General features: G+C 33.9%; 1 protein-coding gene across 2 annotated transcripts in view; it reads left to right on the top strand.

Moving 5' to 3' along the window:
* Positions 1 to 17,523, top strand: part of LOC114331986 (terminal nucleotidyltransferase 5C) — a 430,826-nt gene that overhangs the window by 393,849 nt on the left and 19,454 nt on the right. For both annotated transcript variants that reach the window (XM_050644688.1, XM_028281679.2), the window contains exons 2-4: positions 1,077 to 1,275; positions 3,628 to 3,881; positions 4,821 to 5,275. In XM_050644688.1, the coding sequence (XP_050500645.1) occupies positions 1,077 to 1,275; positions 3,628 to 3,881; positions 4,821 to 5,275 (908 nt within the window). The remainder of the gene's footprint in view (positions 1 to 1,076; positions 1,276 to 3,627; positions 3,882 to 4,820; positions 5,276 to 17,523) is intronic.

Raw genomic sequence — 17,523 nt, 5'->3', positions numbered from 1 at the left:
AATACGTAGAAAACATACCTACAACCATACCATGTCAAATAAAACTTTATTTTTTATACTCTTTGGTCTGTTCTTATCTTCAGTGACTATTTTCCTTGAAAAAAAAAAGAATGTGTGTGTACTTTGTACGCACGTAAGAAGATATTCGTCTATTATATAATAGGTAATTTAAACGAAGTAAATATACTTAAAAGGTTATTTGTACTTATTTTATTTAAAAATCAAACTAACTTTCTTATCTACCACTTTCAAAAAAGAAGAATATCTTCAAAAATTATATAATAATATACTTACAATCATAAAATCTATAAAAAAAAATAAAAAAATAACTTGCTTGGGGCTTGAACCCACTTCACGTCTACCGCGCCGTACTAAAGTTGACGCCATTTTAAACTGCACCAAACTCTCGTATACGTCATGTGGGAATATACACAAACTAAACGTTTACACCATAAATTTATATGAATTTAATAAAATTATTAGTTTGATTTTTGTCGAAATAAAATACAACAAAATATAGAGTAAGAAAACGATATATGAAATGAAGATTTGTAGAAAGTTTGTTCGTAATCAGATTATGTAAATTAAAGCATTGCCTACTAATAGGTAACTACATTATTTTGTTTACATTTTCCAAATAGATAGGTATTGAAACTATTAGGTATTTCCAACTGAAACATTTAGAATTACGTACCTGCAGCTTTTCAAAACTATTTAAAAAGTCACTATAATTATAAATTTGATTTTATTTCTGTCCACACATCAATAAAAACTAATATTATACTATATTTTTGTTTACCGATAACCTCCATATTGAACAATTATTGACAGATCATTTCAAAATTTCAACACCCAATTAGAGCCCGTATAACAACTAATACCATACTGTCGGTGTGCGCATGCGCGCGGATCAATCAAATTTTACCCTCAATCGATTCGCCGCTAAAGAAGAATATCTTCAAAAATAGTTAATTGTCTTTTAACAACATGTCCAAGGATTGTGAAATATCTGATTAAACCTTTTCTTGTAAAAAAATTGTTTGCATCTGTCTAACGTACTCCTCTTATTGTTTCAGTGCGGAATCGAAGATGATTCAGACGACGATGAACTAGGCGCTATGAAAGACCTTACCATCAACGATTACATCAACACAAGCGTCAACACCAAACAACAAAACGATTTGGAATCTCAACAGCGACTGGCCGTGCTCAGTTTCGAACAAGTCAACAGGCTCAATGAAGTCATGGACGAGGTGGTTTTCATCCATGGCAGAGGTAAGAATCATCATAATCTTATTTTTTAATTCTCCACTTGGAGTAACATAGAGATAGTCTGTCTAACGGTATCGATTTCCAGATTTTGTGGTTGTTACTGTTTCTAATGTACCAAGGAATATCAACGATGTTCCTTAGTACCTTGTTCTGGAATTATTTGTACATCACTATCGCTTCCACACCGCCATAGTGGTGTGCCATAACTCCAAACAGGCTTGAGGATAATTTTTGTAGCCAGGTCCAAGCAACCAATACATATTTTTTATATCTGATTCCAAGCTCTTGTCTTTTTTTTTAATGTGCGCTCTCCATCTGAGTCTAGCATCAAGAGTCATACCCAGATATTTTGCAGTATTCTCATATGAAACCTGGATATCATTTATTTCAGTTGGTATGTATTGTCTCCTTTTATTGGTAAAATGTAAATGTATCGATTTGGTATCATTCAACTTGATTCTCCATACTTTTATCGAATTATCGACCTGATATATGGAGTTCTGAAGGTTATACACTGCTTCTTGATTATTATTTCCAACTGACTGTCATCTGCAAATGTAGCAATAGTATATTGCTTTAGTTGAGAGATATCTATGCTGTACAAAATGTACAGAACTAGTCCAAGGACACTTCCTTGTGTAACACCAGCTCTAATCTGTCCCAAAATTGATTACACTTCCTCCTCTACTCTGAAGCATCCGTCTGATATGTATGACTCTCAAAGTTGAGCGTATTGCTCTGGCAGGTGATAGCGCAGTTTATGTATTAGTCCTTTGTGCCACACTTTGTCGAATGCTTGGACCACATCCAGGAAGACAGTGGTGCAAACTTTCTTTTCTTCCAGTGCCATTTATATAATGTGAATTATCCTATGCACAATCAACAATAGAATGGCTCTCTCTAAAACCAAATTGGTGTGATGGAATTAGTTGTCCTTCTTCAAAATTATTGGCTTTAGCGTTTTTATGAGCATTTTTTCATATCAGAATCTTATGATGTAAGAAATCCTATGATGTAAGACTTAAAAAATATACTCATAAAAACAGTTGAAACGACCGTCTGATAAAACTTAGAACCTTCTTCTTCTTTTTATATAGACATTACTCTGTCTGTTTTTCAATGTGCCTCCAGTAAGTTGTCATTCCATCGTTTTCGTGGTCTTCCCACTGATCGTCTTCCTATTGGGGAACCGTCTCTCGCCGTCCTTACTACTCTATTTGTTGTCATTCGGCTTATGTGGTCGTTCCATTCTACTCTTCTGCTTTTCACCCAGTTATTAATGTTGTCCACCTTGCATCTCCTTCGTATATCTGCACTTCTAGCTCTATCCCACAGCGTCTTACCATCGATTTTTCGCAATGTTTTCATCTTTGCTGTTTCTAGCATTCTTTTTGTCCTTTCTGTATCAGGTCGTGTTTCTGCCGCGTATGTCATTATTGGTTTGATGACTGTTTTGTAAATTCTGCCTTTCACTTCTTTTCCGATAATGTTATAACTTCATGTTCTTCTGCTAATGTTATAACTTCATTCAGTTTGTTTGTTATTACTTTGGTCGTTAATTTTACTGTTGTGTTTAATAAATTAATTCCTCTGTAATTATCCGGGTCTGATTTTTCTCCCTTTTTGAAGAGAGGTATTAGGATGCTTGATCTCCATTCTTGTGGTATTCTGTTTTCTTCTATTATTTTTTTGGATTAGTTTTAATAATTGTTTGGTCAGGTCTTGTCCTCCATACTTTAGGAGTTCATTCGATATTCGGTCCTCTCCTGGTGATTTTCTATTTTTTAATTTCCTTAATGTTTCCGTTACCTCTGCTTCTTCAATATTTATTTCTTCGTTTGTTGTCACTTTAGGTGTTGGTGGTTCGTTATCGTTATCTTTGGCAAAGAGAGATCGAAAATTAATAGTCTGCCCAAGTTTCCTTCTGGATGTGTTTCGTTTTTATTAGTTCGTTCATCTCTTTTCTTTGTCCTCTGATCATTCTCCATATTTCCTTTTGTGTTCCGTAGAAGTCGTGTTCCATCTGTTTTGAGAAACTCTCCCAGTGTTCTCTTTTTATTTGTCTGACTAAAGTGTTTGTTTCGTTTCTAATTCTTTTATAGTGGTTGTATGTCTGTTGTGTTTGTTGTGTTCTGTATAAACTTAGAACCAAGGCGCTAAATGTGAAATTTCCATTTATGGTCATTCGAGCCCATGCAAATTTTGTTTCTGTAATTCTACCAAAAGGTTTTCATACTCGACCACAAAAACACTTTTTTTCTTTGAGATTCCAAGACCTCTGTTGTCCTGCTTTTGATATCAATTTTTAACTGGAAAAATTTCTGAGCAAAATTTTTATAATTTTAATATTTTCAGGAAACTTCCCCACATTGGAGATCCGTCTCAAAGACCTCGTGAACGTCGTGAGGGAGAAACTAGAGGCTGATACCTCTGCTGGGGGAGCGGGTATGAAGGTGAAGGACATCCGATTAAATGGTGGCGCCGCTTCCCACGTTCTGGCCACCGAAAGCCAACCCTACAACGATCTGGATCTTATCTTCGGAGTGGAGCTGTCCAGTATGCGGAATTTCGACAGAGTCAAAAGTGCAGTTCTCAGCTCTTTATACGAGGTAAGTTAATAGCAATTTCATAATACTCTAAGTTTCAGTTGTTTAACTAGATAGTCGAGACCAGTATGAAAGGTTAAGAGTTATTAACTTTCCAAATTTATAAAAAATACATATTCTCCATATTGTTGTATGGCGTGGAGAGCTGGACCCTGACAGAGACACTAATGAACACATTGCAGTCTTTTGAGATGTGGACCTACCGATGAATATTGCGAATAAGTTGGGTTGATCGAATAAGAAATAAAATAGTTTTACATCGAATGACAAAGAGCACATAAATAACAAAAACAGTAAAAATTCAAAATCACAATATTTCGGGATATATCATATAATGAGACATCCAGAGAGGTATAGCCTTCTACACCTTATAATACAGGGCAAGGTCGCCGGAAGAAGAGGTACAGGCCGAAGAAAAATATCCTGGCTCCGAAATCTCAGAGAGTGGTATCAAAAGACATACGTTAATCTATTTTGAGGTGCTGTAGACAAAGTTATTGTTAAAGTTTGTTTAGCAGTAAATAGTTGACTTCAATTAAAACATCCTGGGTTAACCGATAATAGTATAAAAGGCCCGGTTTCAGGTAAAATTTAAATATGTTTCATTTACATATTTCAGGTAAAAATTTTGTGGATCCTTTGCTTTATTATAGGAGTACCGTCTAGTCAGTGTTAATTGTCAAAAGACCAACTCTGTCTACCTCGTTTGCTTGCTCCGGACCGGTCTTAGCAATGGACCAAGTCAGATAAATTTAATAATATTTACGACCGCACTAATTGAAGTCAACCATTTTCTGCTAAACAAACTTTACCAATATGATAGCCAACGTTCGATAATCGGACAAGGTATTAAATGAAGAGGGATCCTTAATAACTGACAGGATTTATATCAGCTATAATCATCACTCTAATTTTCCTAATCTTGTTTTTTTTTCATTCCAGATGCTACCAGAAGGCGTAAACCGAAAACGAATCTCCACCTGCAGTCTCAAAGAAGCCTACGTAAGCAAAATGGTGAAAGTGAACCAAAACATTGGCGGTGACCGGTGGTCGTTAATATCCTTGGGGAACTCCCGCGGTCGCGGTGTCGAACTCAAGTTTGTCGATTGTATGCGTCGCCAGTTCGAGTTTTCGGTCGATTCTTTCCAGATTATCCTAGACTCCCTGCTACTCTTCTACAAATGCAGTGAGTTGCCAATTAGTGAGAACTTTTACCCGACCGTAGTCGGGGAGTCTGTTTACGGAGACTTCCAAGAAGCCTTGTACCACCTCCAGAAGAAACTCATCTCGACGAGGCATCCCGAAGAAATTCGAGGAGGCGGCCTATTGAAGTATTGTAACCTTTTAGTCAAAAACTACAAACCGGCGAGACCAGACTACATCAAAAGTTTGCAGAGGTGAGTAAACCAGATCTTTTTTTGAAAATAATCATCCAATGGTATCATTAGATTAAGATCAACCCAAAATGTTTATCTAATCAATGCTGTATTGAACATTAGCAGTTTTTATCAGAAGTTTTTATAGATTTACCTCATTTTAATCTAATGAAGCAAACACCAGTAGGGAGAAGGTCAAAGGTAAGACCCAAACTTAGAGACATGGAACAAGTGGAACAAGATCTTAAAACACTTGAAATTACCCACTGGAAGAACAAAGCAAGGAACAGAACAGAATGGCGGAAAATCCTAGAACAAGCCAGGACCCAAAAAGGGTTGTCGAGCTACTGATGATGATGATGACCTCATTTTAATCTTCTATTTTAGACGTTTGTCATTCTTTACCAATTGAATTAATTAAAAATAGACGATTGCGTTCTGATTCAATTCGAGTCTCTGGCCATTCTCTGATATGTGTTTCTAGGTTTACCCGTTATCAAAGACGCTTTGCAAGAAGACTGAATAATGGTAGTGAATCTCGATAACGATTAAATTAAACTGTGAACCTGAGTCATATCCATGGCATCGGGCGATGCTAGGAATCTATTCCACTAAAGTATCAGCACCTTACCCATATAAACCGCTATCCATTTGTACTCCTCACTGAGTATACCGTGAAACCCAATAAAAATAGACGGTGTCGTTTTGATTCAATTCAATTGAATTACTTTTTCCTTGGTGATCAGGTTCTCTTTGAGAATTTGTTGATAAAGAATTTTCATTACTTCACTACTTGTTTGCTTTGGGCATATTTCTTATCAATATCATTCATATCTTTTTATGTAGAAGATATCTTCCTTCAGCGTTGATATTCTAATTTTGAAGCTATTATAGAACCAGCTCATAACATCAGGCGTTCACTTTTGATTCCATATTTATTCGATAACTTTTTGAACTTCCCTTTATGTAGATTCCCCACCATATTTAAGATGCCTTAATCAAACCTTTAACTCTGGTTTTTTATTGTTTTTCCTTCTTATTACAAAGTTCATTACTTCCTGCAGAACTCTTTGATCTCAAAAGATTTCTTGGTCGATTTCGTTTGTTACATCGTCTAAGTTATCATGTTAGCTTTATACAAGGAAGGAGCAAAGCAGATATTTTCTTGCTGAAAGAGATATTAGAGGAAAGCTATCAATACTACGGATACACCATGATATTATTTATAGACTTCAAACAAACATGTGATAAAGTGAAAAAGGAAGGAACTGCATAAATCACTTGAAGCACTAGAAATAAGCAGAACGATTATCAGAATGATACCACTAACACTAAGAAGAACCAAGTAAATGAAGTTTCTTAGTAAATGAAGGGGCAAGGCAAGGTGAACCACATGAATCTTGTCTCTTTAGTCTCCTCCTGGGAAAAGCATCAATTCCTGGTGTTCGCTGATGATATAGCAACAGTGACAAGAAGCAAAAGAGGAAGTGCTACGGATAGCTAAGATATTAGAAAAAAAAGCCATAAAAAAGGACTATAATATATTTGTTGTGAAAACAACAGTTAAATTAATTCGCATTTTTGTAAATCTCTCTTGTAAATCTGTTGAGACAATATGTATTGTGTTTGAAAGAATTCATTCTCTGAAAACTTGAGTGTTAGCGTTGTGGTAGTTTGATAAAATAGACTTGTGTTTGCTATTAACATCTGCATGGTAACAGACCTTGCGAACCAAGAAAAACAATGTGTGTGTCACTTTTTCAGACAGAAAAGTGTAAATTAAGATATTAATGCAGTGACTTTGAATAGAATTAGAGCAGTCCTTTCTGAGGGTCCAAGGCGACTAGTTCGTGTGTTTTCTCTGTTGTTCTCCCTCTCACAATAATTACCGCACGCTAAATTTTAAGACGGCACCTAACGTGTATAATAGACTCTCTCTTTCGCTACTAAGACAATTAATCGTTAATTCCGTGCATTTGTTAAACTCGTTGTTGTTAATAAATGTTGTTCGCTTAACACTTTTATTTCTCGTTTCCACAACCCTTCATATCGTGTTAATTAGTAACTATAAAACCCGACCAAATAAATTCTCAGAACCAGTTCTCCTAAAAGGTCACTAGTTTGTTAATATCGAAATACTCTCTGCTTTTGGGACATATGCGTGTGGTCCTAAAATATTCACCTATGTCCAATTAGGCAAAAGGTAATAATGAACCACTTTTTGCCAATATTAATGACAAAAACAAAATACGTAGAGTGCATAGCAAAGAATATGTAGGAGGAAAGTATTTAACAGTGTAAACAAATCATAATACATATAGGTTTGAGGAAGTTGAGTGATTAGAATATTTAGGATCACTTTACAAATTAAGAATATACAGAACGGTTATTAGGCCTATATTAACTTATGCATGCATCAGAGACACGGGTATTAAATAAAAAGCTACAAGAAATGATGCAGATATGGGAACGAAAATTGCGAAGAAAAATTTAAAAAAAAAAATGGAGAACGGTGTTTGGATCAGAAGGACAAATGAAGATCTTAGAGGGTTACATGGGAAACTCAGTATACTAGGAGTAATAAAATCCCAACGACTACGATGATTAGGACTCATACAGATAATGGCAAAGGGTAGACTACCGAAAATCCTACTGTCAAAATTATTGGAGGACGTCAGAGAAGAAGTCGACCCGGAACAAGGTGGAAAATGGATGTATAAGATGATAAAAGCAATAGACAAGAACGGCAAAGTTAACCTTGTTAACTTTTTAGGCGAGCGAAAATTCTTAACGTTGGTAATACTGACAGAACTAGAAAAGTGGTTATATTTAATTGCCAATACCTTTAGCAGAAACATGTACTTTAGGAAATAAAAAATTTAAATCGCTTTCCTAACAAAACGTATGAATGATCTGCAGAACATATTATTTGACCGCAACAACATATAATTTTCCCTTTTATTTATTATTGATAAATTCAAGGCCGGGAAATTGTTGGGTTTCATGTTTCGTTATGAGAAAATACCTTTTAGACAATAATACGTAACGGAAATTGCTATGTTTTCTTACATAATAGCATTAAAGGTTTCCGGTAGTTTTTTAACGTTTTTCACCTAGTTACATTCAGTGGGACAGTGTGACATATATTTATGTTAATACTACATTTATCTAATGTATTAATATTATCTACTAGTGATTTTACCCGTCGACATACGACGGGGAATATAATCAATTGCCTTCTACATCTACAGTGCACTCAATTTTTTGTGACTTCCTCCTATTTCATCGTATCTTCTTAAAAAATTTTCTGACACCCTCTATTTTTTTCTGATTCCCCCAATTTTTTCTGACACCCTCCAATTTTATTTGATACCCTCTTTTTTTCTGAATTTTTTTTTGTATATTGTTTTATTTTATAAGTCCAAAATGACTGGATTGATTTGGCTACTTTTGATTTTGAAATATTTATAGAAGTCTAAGGAAGAAGATCTTAACAATATCCTATCAGATATCAAATTTTATTAGTTGTATAGGAAATGTGTTCCTCGCTCAATAATATCTCTATTTTTGACAATATCGAAAATTATTATACCTACAGAAAATATGTTTTTCTACAACCGTGTTAAAAATGCAATTTTTGGCACTCCATACGAGCGTTAAAAATGCCACTTTAAGGCACTAGTGCTTTAAAAAAAATTTAAGGCACTGCAGTTCGTATTGACCGTATATGCAATTTTGATGTAATGTCAAAAAAATATAAAATTGGAATGTCAGTCAAGTTCAAGTAAAAGTTTTTGTAGATATTGTCCTGTAATTACGTTTGTAGAAAAAATATTGTATGATATACGTGTTAAAAAGTACATTTTTAAGGCACTCATGTGAATTGCAGAACTCGTTATCGCTCATTCTGCAAACTTCCACATGCGTGCCTTATAGTGTAGGAAACAGAGGTTGAACCTTGCAAAATGGACACAAGTCCGGTTTTATTTTTTTTCTGGCATATCAAGGGGTGCTTATTATCAGACTAACTTTTTCTGAAAAAATTTCGCCCCGGAACCCCCCTTTTCACCCCTTTAAAGGGGGTAATTTATGGTTTTTGCAGAACGTAGCCCTTCCTGTACCTTTTACAAAAAATTTCTTTTATAGAAATATGAAGAGGACTATATTTTCTACGATTTATTTCCGACAGCATCTCTCTATCATCCACCGTTTAGCAAGGGTGGCGCCCCAAAGTTGACAAGTTTTTAAAAAAGATGTTTTTAGAAAAAATATATTTTTCGCTAACTGTAACGGAAATTAAAAAGAAATGCTACGGAGATTATTCACAAATATATGATTGATTTTTTCGTATAGGTTTCACTTAAGGATAATTGCCCTTTTCTTAATTACAGGGTGTTACATTTTAAAAAACCCCTTTTTATACCATCTGAACCGTTTATGCTAGAGTAAAAAGACTTTCAGCGATTACCCATGTACTGGTGTTATTTACAAATTTGTATAATGCACCCCCATTTTTTCCCCGGAACCACCCAAAAAAGAAGAAGAATTAATAAATAAAGTGATTTTCTTGGAATCCTTCACACACAATGCCCTTCATTAATATGCTTCATATATCATTTTGTGCAAGTTATTATTACCCATGCATGGACACCAAACGCGATTTCCTAGTGCAACCCTTGTAGCCAAAAACAATAAATAAAATGGGGGGTTAAAATTTTTTTTTTGTTTTTTGCTTTTTGATCCATATGGGCATATGCTTCATCAATAGTGCTTTTCAAAAATATATATGGTTATTGCAACATCCCTGCGCAAACCGCCCCTATCCTTGAAAATATACTGCAGAAACTACCCCTATACCTTATCCAGCATGTTTTTACGATTTTCTCATTACCTATTCATTTTTTTTTAAACAAAACATATACAAGGTTAAAGACCACTATTTACTCTAAAAATTAGGTCCTATTCATTTTTTTCGTTTAAGCAACCGTTACGGCACAGTGGCGCCGTAAACCTCATATATGCTTTGACGGGCTCCAGTTTTTGTTTATTTTTTCGTCATCTGTTTGTTTTATTGATAAAGTACTTATGTAAAATAAAACAACACAGTGTAACCTACAAATCATGACCTATGCACATTTTACATTCTTTGCTCCCCAAAGCTACAGTGGTGGCCCAAAATAAATTTTTCCATATTTTCGCCACCTACACGCATTTTATTGCGTTAATGCTACCTTAATAGCACATTATTCACCCCTAAGTGGTCGCTAAGCAGTGGCGGATCCAGGGAGGGGTGATGGGGGCGATCACCCCCACCCCTCTCAAACCAAGTGATATTATATTTGAAGATTATAAAAATATTCATTTTTTTTTATAGAAATACTTATATAATATTAATATTATTTTTATAAGAATGACTTTTTATGCTTTAGCGACAGTAGCGGATCCAGCATCGTTAAGAGGGGGGTGCCAATTGGTTAAATTTCTATAAAAATAAATGAATATTTTTATAATCTTTGAATATAATATGACTTGGTTTGAGAGGGGGGGAGGTGTTCACCCCCATCACCCCTCCCTGGATCCGCCACTGCGTAGCGACCACCTAAGGGTAAATATTGTGCTGTTAAGGTAGCATTAATGCAATAAAATGCATGTAGGTGGCGAAAATATGCAAAAATTTATTTTGGGCCACCACTGTGGCTTTGGGGAGCAAAGAATGTAAAATGTGCATAAGTCATAATTTGTAGGTTACACTGTGTTGTTTTATTTTGCATAAGTACTTTATCAATAAAACGAACAGATGACGAAAAAAAAACAAAAACTGGAGCCCGCCAAAGCATATATGAGGTTTACGGCGCCACTGTGCCGTAACCGTTGCTTATACGAAAAAATGAATAGGACATAATTTTTAGAGTAAATAGTGGTCTTTAACCTTGTATAAGTTTTGTTTAAAAATAATACATAGGTAATGAGAAAATCGTAAAAACATGCTCGCCAAGGGATAGGGGTAGTTTCTGCAGTACATTTTCAAGGATAGGGGTGGTTTTCGCAGAGATGTTGCAATAACCATATATATTTTTGAAAAGCACTATTGATGAAGCATATGCCCATATGGATCAAAAAGCAAAAAACAAAAAAAATTTTCAACCCCCCATTTTATTTATTTTTTTTTTGCTTAAGGGGTTGCACTAGGAAATTGCTTTTGGTGTCCATGCATGGGTAATAATAACGTCCACAAAATGATGTATGAAGCATATTAATAAAGGGCATTGTGTGTGAAGGATTCCAAGAAAATCAATTTATTTATTAATTCTTCTTTTTTTTTGGGGTGGTTCCGGGGAAAAATGGGGGTGCATTATACAAATTTGTAAATAGCACCAGTACATGGGTAATCGTTGAAAGCCTTTTTACTCTAGCATAAACGGTTCAGATGGTATAAAAAGAGGTTTTTTAAAATGTAACACCCTGTAATTAAAAAAAGGGCAATTATCCTTAAGTAAAACCTATACCAAAAAATCAGTCAATTATTTGTGAATAATTGCCGCAGGATTTCTTCTTAATTTCCGTTATAGTTAGGGAAAAATATATTTTTTTTAAAAACATCTTTTTTAAAAACTTGTCAACTTTAGGGCACCACCCCCGCTAAACGGTGGATGATAGAGATATGGTGTTGGAAATAAATCGTAGAAAATATAGTCCTCTTCATATTTCTATAAAAGAATTTTTTTGTAAAAGTTACAGGAAGGGCTACGTTCCGCAAAAACCACAAATTACCCCCTTTAAAGGGGTGAAAAGGGAGGTTCCGGGGCGAAATTTTTTCAGAAAAAGTTAGTCTTATAATAAGCACCCCTTGATATACCAGAAAAAAAATAAAACCGGACTTGTGTCCATTTTGCAAGGTTCAACCTTTGTTTCCTACACTATTAAACGTGTACTTTTAACACTTATATCATAAATAACTATTAAAAGTATGATTAAAAATCATTTTAAAACGTTGTTTACTTACAATACAAAAACTCTTTTTCAATATTTTCTCTGCGATAAGGTTGAAAATTCATGTTTGTGCATTAATGCAATACATTTTAATAATTATAAATTTAATGAAACAATTCTAAATATTATATTTAGATCAAACAAAGGGGCCAATAGCATGGGTTTCTCGGGAAACGTAAATAAGTAAATAGGCCTGAAGTTAGCCGCAGTTTTAGGATTAGATAATATACTATAGTATTTTTACTACAAAAGCGATATTACGTAGGTCAAAATTTTTGACGTAAGAGAACTGTCAAAACATTAGAATGTGACTTTTCATTATTGCCATGTTTATTATAAACAAGGCAATAATAAAAAGTCACATTCTAATGTTTTGACAGTTCTCTTACGTCAAAAATTTTGACCTCCGTAATATCGCTTTTGTAGTAAAAATACTATAGATTAACATCCAGATAGCTCTTTTGATTAATAATGTTCAAACCTCAAAGCAGAACTTTTTACGTGATCGTCTACTATCTCATTATCTCAACAAGAAGGAAGTCCTTTGGTTCTATTATAATTGCCCTCCAAGACCGTAGGGGACCATCTTATGCTAGTAAAATTAATCCCTTCAATCTTCTTCCCTTTTGTCAGAAATTAGCAGCTTTAAATGCTTTCGCATTTGGTATAATATAAAATATACTAATAGTCTAATATAAAATATTTAGGACCGAATTTCATTAATTGAATTTAAGAACTATATTTCCTTTGTAAAAATGTACATAATATGTTCAAAAGGAAATATAGTTCTTAAATTCAATTAATGAAATTCGGTTCTAAATTTATATTTATATATTTTTGAAGTTATACTTCTTTACGATTGAGAGTGAAATTTTATAATTCTGGGCGCACGCGCACACAGACAGTATGTAGTTCGTTGCTAATCATGTACCATGTTTACATAAACATAAACATGGTACATGAAAGCTTTCATGCCCGCTTTCAATATGTATGTATCAGCGGAAATAAGTCATTAAAAGAATATATTAATGTTTTAAGTAAATGTATTATTTATTATAATTTTTGTGTCTTTGGATTTGTCTTCCTCGGGAATAAGATAATAAAATATCTATTGTAACAAAATAATTATTGACCTACCCTCGTATACCAGCTCCCGTCTCCGCACAGACAGAACACTATCGATGTTTCGAGATACGCCGATGCAGCGCCGATGACGTGCAAGCGGTCACATGGACATAGCTGGAGATATATAGATATTTCTGGAATATCTGTATCGCATATATAAATAGGACATATTTGTAAATAGAGTTAGTCTTAAGCTAAAGTTTGTAAAGTAAACTTGTTTAAATAAAAAATAAAGTCGTATATAAATTACGAACCGCTAGTTTTATTGTAATTAGAAGTAATTACAGTAAATAACCGCTACACTATTATAACATTTTTATACTTCACTTGATCTATTTATCACCGTGATGTGTAATTATTATATCCGAGACGTCACACGTAGACGGGGCTTGATAGCTTTGGTAGAACATTGGACCAGAGACGAGAGGTCCCGGGTTCAAATCCCGGACGATTCATATTTTTTTTTTGATATTGTTTAATAAAAAATTTTTGAAAGTGGTAGGTAAGAAAGTTATTTTATTTAAATAAAATACAAATAAACTGTTTAGTATATTTATTTAGTTGAAATTATATAATAGAAGTATAACTTCTTACGTGCGTACAAAGTGCCCACACATCCTTTTTTTATTTTAAATGTGGTAATACTTATCATGTCTGTGTATGCTGTACCCTGTGTAACTCATTTGTTCTCTCGCAGACATCAATTACATGACCCAAAAATACGCAAGACAACTCGCATTCTAATTTAGGATCGATTCTAACCCAATTCTTTAAAAGTTCTTGGCATTTAAGAACCCGAATAGAAAGAGATACACGGTTATTTTTTTGTGTAACCCACTTTCTTGACTTATCGAGTCCACATATTGAAAAGTAATTATCTTTGTAGACGTAACCGATGGAAGTTGAGTATTAAGTATTAAGAGATAATATCGAGATAAAATACCTGAAAATTGTATGTCTAAATCGCCCTGAGCGATCGCTTTTGTTTCTTTCACTAATCTAATTCTGATCTTTGACGATGTATAAGCAACATTTGACTTACCATCTGAATTTCCTTATATGTATACATATTAGATGGTCTAATAAGTGACCTCCTTTGAAATTAAAAAGACGTTTTTCCAGAAAGTTCTTTTATTTTATTCCGTATAGTCTCTTTTCAGCTCAATGCTAACGATTCCAGCCATTTTCCAACTACTTTATTTCGTCCAAATAAAACGATTCTGCATTTTTTCAAATCCTGAGAAACTAATAAATATATTTGAAAAATTTAAATGCAGAATGAAAGATTACGTTATTACCGAGCACCGAAAGTCCCTGAAAACTTCTATAATGTTTATTTTAATAAGTAACAGGGGTGAAAAAGAAGAGAAAATTGAGTGTGATTTTTAATCTCAAATATCTCATTCATAAGAAACTTTTGTTTATTCTAAAGGACTTTCGGCCCTCGGTAATAATGTAATCTTTGATACCGCGTTTAAATTTTTCAAAAATATTTATTAGTTTTTTCAGGACTCGAAAAAAAACTAATGCATTTAAAAAGCATTGATTCGAAATTTTGTGCCTATGCTTTTAAGTTTCTACATTATTTTTAAGTTTTTAAGTTTCTATTAATATTTCCGTTAACCTTTTACAACAAATCTACAAAACATTTATTCCTTTTTTTTCTGTATAATAAACTATTTTTATTTAATTTGAATATGTTAGTATTCCCGCTAGTCATAGGTAGTGTACAATATTTGTTATTCAATCATATGATAATGGGAATAATTTATTCTGTTTGTGCCAGTTGTGTGTACTCAAGGAATATTCAGATTTTGCATTTTTTATTTGCCAATCCTTTAATATCCGTGATTTTCTTGCTTAATAGTCATATTTCCGATATTATCTTGATCTTGTGGTAAACAGTAAACACATATTTGATAAAAAATGCATGTATTAAAGGCGCATCAGTATGCAAAACAAGCGGTTTATTTATTTGTACTTAGAGGTGTGTAAAAAGCGATAAATATGTAGACACAAATTCTTAATACTGTTCTGATGTATCTCTATCGTTTAAAAAGTCTAACACGTAATCTAGATCTAGAATGTTTGTTTAAAACTATGGTCAAAATCTAAATACCTAAATAGAATAGAACTTCTTTGTTAGTCCATATTCGGTTGGACATCAGTCCAAAGATATCATGTGATATCAGGGGCAAGCATGCATAATAAGCATACTTGATATATTTTATCACTCCATGGTCTCCATTTTAAAATCTTCCTTGTCTATCTTCCATCCCGAAATTGTGCTAAATGTCCTTTCAATGTCCATTTAAATATTATAATGTATTCTAGAACATCATGCACCCTTTGTCTTTCCATGTATATCCTCGTTTCTTTCTGTCTCGCAGTGTTAGGCCAAGCATTGAGCGTTCTGTTTTTCTCTGGGTTATTTCTAACTGTTTGGCTTTTTTTTGTAATAGAAACAGTATAAGTGTGTTAAAGACTGGCAAGATAGTCTGGTTGAACAACTTTCTTTTGTTGCTGATGGGCAACAATTTATTTTTGCTTGATCTTGCTGTTGCTGGGTACTAGGTTGATCTTCATTTTCCTGCCCACTTTCCTGTTGCTCTAATAAATTCTTGTAGTATATCTTCTAACTTATCCATTATCAAAACTGTGTCATCTGAAAAACGAATGTTATTTGCGTATTCTCACTCAATGATAAGTCCTTTGTCCTCCCAGTTCTGTATGTTGAAAGCATATTTTAGAACCGTTGGTACCAAAAGATGGACGAGACAGAAGAAACGCATAATGCAGGCTGCAGGATTATGTTTCGTATAAAACGGACCTAAAATTGTTGAAGGACTGGGTACAAGAGTTTAGAGGAATGGTAAAAATATAAACATTTCTATTCCATTAGGAGAATGTAATATTATCTCTATTGTAGGTAGGGCTATCTGCAATGTTGCGCATTATGCAAGAGAAGTTAACTTTAATGCAAAAATATGTATATAATATAAAAACATGAATAAAACAATGACAAACTGTCATTTACTGCAGAAATGCAAAAACACATAAGGGAAATAAAGTGAAAATAATAAAATTCCACCAACACTAACACACTATCTCGTAATGTTAAGCATGTTCTTTTTCACTCGTTTGTTGTATAAGCTATTTTTTGTTTTATTTGCCACGGTAAATTAGTTTTTGGATTTTATCTACAAAATAAAACATACCTATTTCACTAAACATAAAGTCTCCCCTTTTATTTTATCAACACAACACAGTCCTAGTCCTTTATTACAGAGTCAAAAGAGGAGAAATACGGGGAGTATATAATTTAGCCCGCTCAAATTTCTGCCGGAGACCCATAAATTATTTAGCTGGAAAATTGAGGCTCTGACTCGCTTGCCAGAGTGTATTGTTTGATTTAAAAACAAAGAAAAGGGCTCTCCCTGTTTTCTTAGGGAATTCAACGCTACACCGGCGGAAAATGAGTTTTCAAATTAACGCCGCATCGCATCGGCTCTAGGTTTCACTGAAATAACTTTTGACATTTATTTAGCTCACTTTTGAGGATTGAAGAGGTAAAAGTAATTATTTCTATTTCATCTTATATTTCGTAATAGATAATAGGATTCTTTTATCTTGCGTAATACAGATCATCATCATCATCAAGAACACGTCCGGAAAAGGCACGTACAGTGTTTTACAAAATGCAAAAAGTTCTATGCAATCGGCCAGCTGGATTCATGGAGAACTAGAATACTTAAGTGCTATGTTTTCTCCATCTTACTCTATGATGTTGAAACCTGGACAATGACAGAAGCAACACAAAAATGAGTCCAAGCATTCGAAGTCTGGTGTTACCGTAAAATGCTGAGAATATCCTACAGCCAACTACATAAGCTGCTTGTTCTGGACATTGAAGTAAACAGAGAAGCTAAACCAAAATATTCGGAGAGGGCCACAAAAAATCAAGTGGTGGATGCTAAAAGATGAGAAGGAAGGCCTATTTAGGGAAAGAATGGTAGACAAAATATGTTGGAACATGAAAGGAAGCCCTAATACAATTTGGAGGATAATGGCCAGTAGTATTAGAGAGAATGCTATTGAAATACTTGGGAAAAGGTCAGGAAAAAAGTTTGATGATAAAGAGACTTGGTGGTGGT

The sequence above is a fragment of the Diabrotica virgifera genome, chromosome 2 (assembly GCF_917563875.1).
Source record: "Diabrotica virgifera virgifera chromosome 2, PGI_DIABVI_V3a".
NCBI lineage: Eukaryota > Metazoa > Arthropoda > Insecta > Coleoptera > Chrysomelidae > Diabrotica > Diabrotica virgifera.
This window is presented reverse-complemented; position numbering and strand designations above follow the sequence as displayed.